Raw genomic sequence first — 4,273 nt, forward strand, 5'->3', positions numbered from 1 at the left:
TTCATTGTAGTCACATGCTCATGCACATTACATATGTGGACATCTTATGTACTCTTTGTTGTCCATGGGTGGAATCTATTTTACAGGACATGATGCCCTATGTGTCTTAAATTGTTCATTACTGGTTGAAGAGCATACCTGTTCCAGAAGTAGTGCTATACCCCACAGGTGTGCCTCCTTTTATAATTGTGGCACACCTATTCTTTCACAGATGTTGTTCTCTGCTTGTTTGATTATTTTTCCACCTTCCTTGGCCCCTCCACCATTGCAACGTGGGATTCTAGCCTTGGGTGAGAGGAGGTAATACCATTTTGGAAGATAACATTTTCTAACACTGAAAATATTTTTCCTATAGGTACTTACCTTAACTATCCCACCACACACCCTTCCTCCCCACTGATTTATCGGTGTTTTTGGTTTGTATCTGCCAATTCTCAAAAGTGATGATTGTGCTGCTATGGTAGAGGGAGCTACCTGTGCTAGAATAGATGGTGCAGTATGACTGGTGGAGAGTAGTCTCACAATCAGCACGTGTTGCTGCAATGGTGCAAAAATGAAGTGGTATAATAGGCTGGTGCACTTTTGAAATTTTTAACAATGCTTTGAGGACAAATTAAGATTGAGATAGCTTTGGGTGAGAGGGGGTAAGTACCTATTGAAAATACATTTTCAGTGTTAGACAATGTTAACATTCAACCTTGCTGTCAGTGTAAGTTCATGGTAAGAAGTAGATTCAACCTTGCTGTTAGGGTGTAAGTACATGATAAGAAGTATTAGGTCGTCAAGAAATTAATGTCACTTTTTATAAAGTGAAAAAAACCTGAACAATTTATATATATATCAAAACAAAAGATTTATTAAATGAAACAGTCTCCATTCTTATCAATGATGCTTTTCCATCTTACAGTTAGGTTGTTAATGCCCTGATTAAAGAAGTCACTTGGCTTTGAAGCAAAAAATATGTCAATATCTTCTCTAACATATTCCACATTTGCATTAAGATGGTGTTGCAGTGAATGAAAAAGATGGTAATCTGATGGTGCTATATATGGAGAATATGGTTGGTAGGGGAGAACTTCCCAACCCAAATCCATAATCTTGTGTTGCATTAAACGTGCCACATGTGGACATGCATTGTCGTGGAGAATAACACCTTTCCTATCGACGAGTGAAGGATGTTTCTCATGAAGGGCTTGATTTAAACATTCCAGTTGGAAGTGGTTTTTGTCTAGGACTGAGCCATTGTTCTTGGCATTTAATATTCACATAGAGAATCCACTTTTCATCACCAGTGACATTTCTGTTCAAAAATGGTTCACATGCATTATGCGCCAGAATAGACGAACCAACATTCACACATTGGAAATGATGATCATCAGAGAGTTTGTGAGGCACCCAAACATCTTCTTTATAGAGTTTCCCATATTCCTTAGATGTTTACGTATTGTTTCAATAGAGACATGCAATTTCAGAGCCATTTCACGAGTGCATTGTCTTGGGTTAGACTCAACAAGCGTCTTCAGAGCATTAAACTACAGAGGCGTGGTTTACCTTCTTGTATTCAAACAGCAGTACATGCCGAATGTGTGTCTCATCGTGTGCCATCACTATAAGGGATTATAGTATACTAAACTTTACACATTATATAGGTTACACTAACGTGATGTTTAGGCGATTCATTTAACTATTATACATGAGGTACATTTTTGTGGGGAAGTGGTTAATGAAAGTGTTCCAAAATGCTACATTAATTTCTTGATGACCTAATAATTTCAACTTTGTCAGTGTGTAAATACATGGTAAAAATTGTAGATACCTCTTGTTATTTTGTATGTGTATACTTAACAGAAGGTTGCTGATATTCTGTACTTAGGTTACAGGAATTGTTTATCTCTCATTATTGTGTGCATATTGTAAAAGAATTACTGTTACTGTGTGTTTTTTAGGGGAATTGCAGAGCCCTTTTATTATTTTTTAAATATAATGCAGGAATTGCTAGGAACTCTGCTTACTCATCTGACCTGATACCTCCAGATTTGTTTCGAGACAACGTGTTACCCCGACTTCCCATAGGAATATCTCCTTTAACTAAAGACCAGCTGAAGGAGGCTTTAGTTTACATGCTAATGGTAAGGAGGGCCTTGTTTATAATACAAGTAAGGAGGGCCTACTGTGTATGCATTTATATACTAAAAGAGAATCCGTATGTAACTGATGATAGAGAAGTCAAACTATTCTGCTTTATCTTATCATTTATATTTACAGTGTTTGATTAAGAATTTTGGAAAACAAATTCTTTCAAAAGTCAAGTTTTATTTGCTTCTGTTGGAAGTGCAAGTTGGAGTAGAATGTACTTGAATTATAACATATTTCATTTGGTCCTTACTTCAACTAAACATTGTATGAGGGCATGTTGGTGTGGTAATAAAAAGCACCAGTGTAATGCCTTGTGCTTTATGCAATGTGTGTAGAGGCTTGCATCACTTGTTTTTAACTAAAATGTATTTTTTATAAGTAGAATATTCTCTGTGCCACACCATTCTCTAAGAGATATTTCTATTGCTGTAAGGTTGTTCTTTCATTGGTGGGTTTTTTTCTAAGTTATCTAGAAAAAATAATTGAATGTCCAGTACATAAAAAAAATTAGTTTCTTTAACATTTCTATAAGCTTAAACACTGTAGTAAGTTGTAGACAATGTTTACAGCCATGTTTACTGCACTATACTAACATGAAAATAAAGTTACTTGTACAACTTCATGGCTTATTGATCCAATATCAGAGAATGAAATACTTTAGTGAACAGAATGAATTAGTCAGTGTGTGTTTTGTTTCAGCAAGCAGTGAATTAGTTTAATTAGGTGATTGTTTTTTTTAGGTCTATGTTATTAAACTTTTTGAAATTAATGTCATGTGCTCTCTACCTAACATCTGAAGTGCAACATATAAAGAAAATATAGCTTATAACAATGTAAATTTTTTGCTGTTGATAACAGTTGTTTCTTTTCTTTGTTTGCAGAATGATGATGAATTTCTTTCAAAGATTCATGAAGCTTATATCTCTAGTCTGACCAAAAAACTTAATCAGTTAACTGAACTTGGTCAAAAACAAAATTCAGCCAGATGAATCAGGAAGGATAAAGATAATAAGAAGCAAGTTATTTTAAATCCTGATGAATTGACAACTCTGTATGTGTATACATAGATAGGCTAAACTTGCCGTGCACTTCTGTTTTTACTTTGATCAAAACTTAAAAAGTTTATTTCAGTTTTAAGTTACTTTAAGCTTAATCATATTTTTTAGCTTTAACGTAAGCCAAAGGTCTTGATAATTATCTGAATTGTGTAAATAATGCCTGGGATGGCGCTTGTTGTTACTTTGCTTGCATTCAAGTGAGCTAAGTACCACTTAAGTTTTGACATGATACGAAACTGTAGACCATCATATATATGTTTGCATAAATATTTTTCTTTAAAATGTTTTATGTTTAAAATTTTGATATCAGCACACTGGAACACTTATTTTGGATGTTTGTGACACTTTATGCTTTGTTAAACATGAATATCTACACTGCAATGGGTAAATATGAGTAGTTTTTCAAAAAACAGTTGCCAGTTAAAGATAATGAGTGATAGTGTTGTTTACAAGTGGAGATTGTGTTTTAAATAGGAATAACCAAATGCAAGTTGAACACAAATGAACTTGACTGTGTGTGTGGACGTGCATTAATTAAAGTAGGTTTGAGATATATAGAAAGCAAAGAAAAACTACTTAACAAGATGTCCAGGAGATATACAAATGCTATGAAAGCAAAAAAAATAAAAATTGATAATTAGATGATTGTTTATTCTGTTTGTGCGTATATATATATGTATTCACTGTTTAAGTTATTACATATACAAACATGGACATAATTCGTAACTCATCTTTATCTTCTACATCTTCATGTTGCCATTTTTGATAGTATACAGTATACTACACTTAACATGGGTTTTTATTAACACACAAATTGATGTGAGTAGCTCATCTTTAGGCTGTGATTGAAGTGAGTACAAACTAAAAAAAAATGGTTGGGATCAGTGTTCAGTCATATACGCTATCGCTTTGTAATGCTATGACATTACTATAAGACTAGTATAAAAAACAAACATTATTTATAAGTGAAAATATGGGAAAATACATAGCTGTAAGTAGATTTTCTGCTTTTTTGTCACTTAATGTAAGAAATTCAAATATGTTTAGATTTTCAAGACTTCTTATGCTGTTTACATACT

At 33.6% G+C, this 4,273-nt stretch overlaps 1 protein-coding gene across 4 annotated transcripts in view; it reads left to right on the plus strand.

Moving 5' to 3' along the window:
* LOC106467034 overlaps positions 1-3,834 on the plus strand; it is a 24,746-nt gene extending 20,912 nt beyond the window's left edge. For all 4 annotated transcript variants that reach the window (XM_022395138.1, XM_022395139.1, XM_013927343.2 and 1 more), the window contains exons 4-5: positions 1,990-2,129; positions 3,018-3,834. In XM_022395138.1, the coding sequence (XP_022250846.1) occupies positions 1,990-2,129; positions 3,018-3,125 (248 nt within the window). In that variant the 3' untranslated portion in view covers positions 3,126-3,834. The remainder of the gene's footprint in view (positions 1-1,989; positions 2,130-3,017) is intronic.
* Positions 3,835-4,273: the final 439 nt, after the last annotated feature.

The sequence above is a fragment of the Limulus polyphemus genome, unplaced genomic scaffold, assembly GCF_000517525.1.
Source record: "Limulus polyphemus unplaced genomic scaffold, Limulus_polyphemus-2.1.2 Scaffold2466, whole genome shotgun sequence".
NCBI lineage: Eukaryota > Metazoa > Arthropoda > Merostomata > Xiphosura > Limulidae > Limulus > Limulus polyphemus.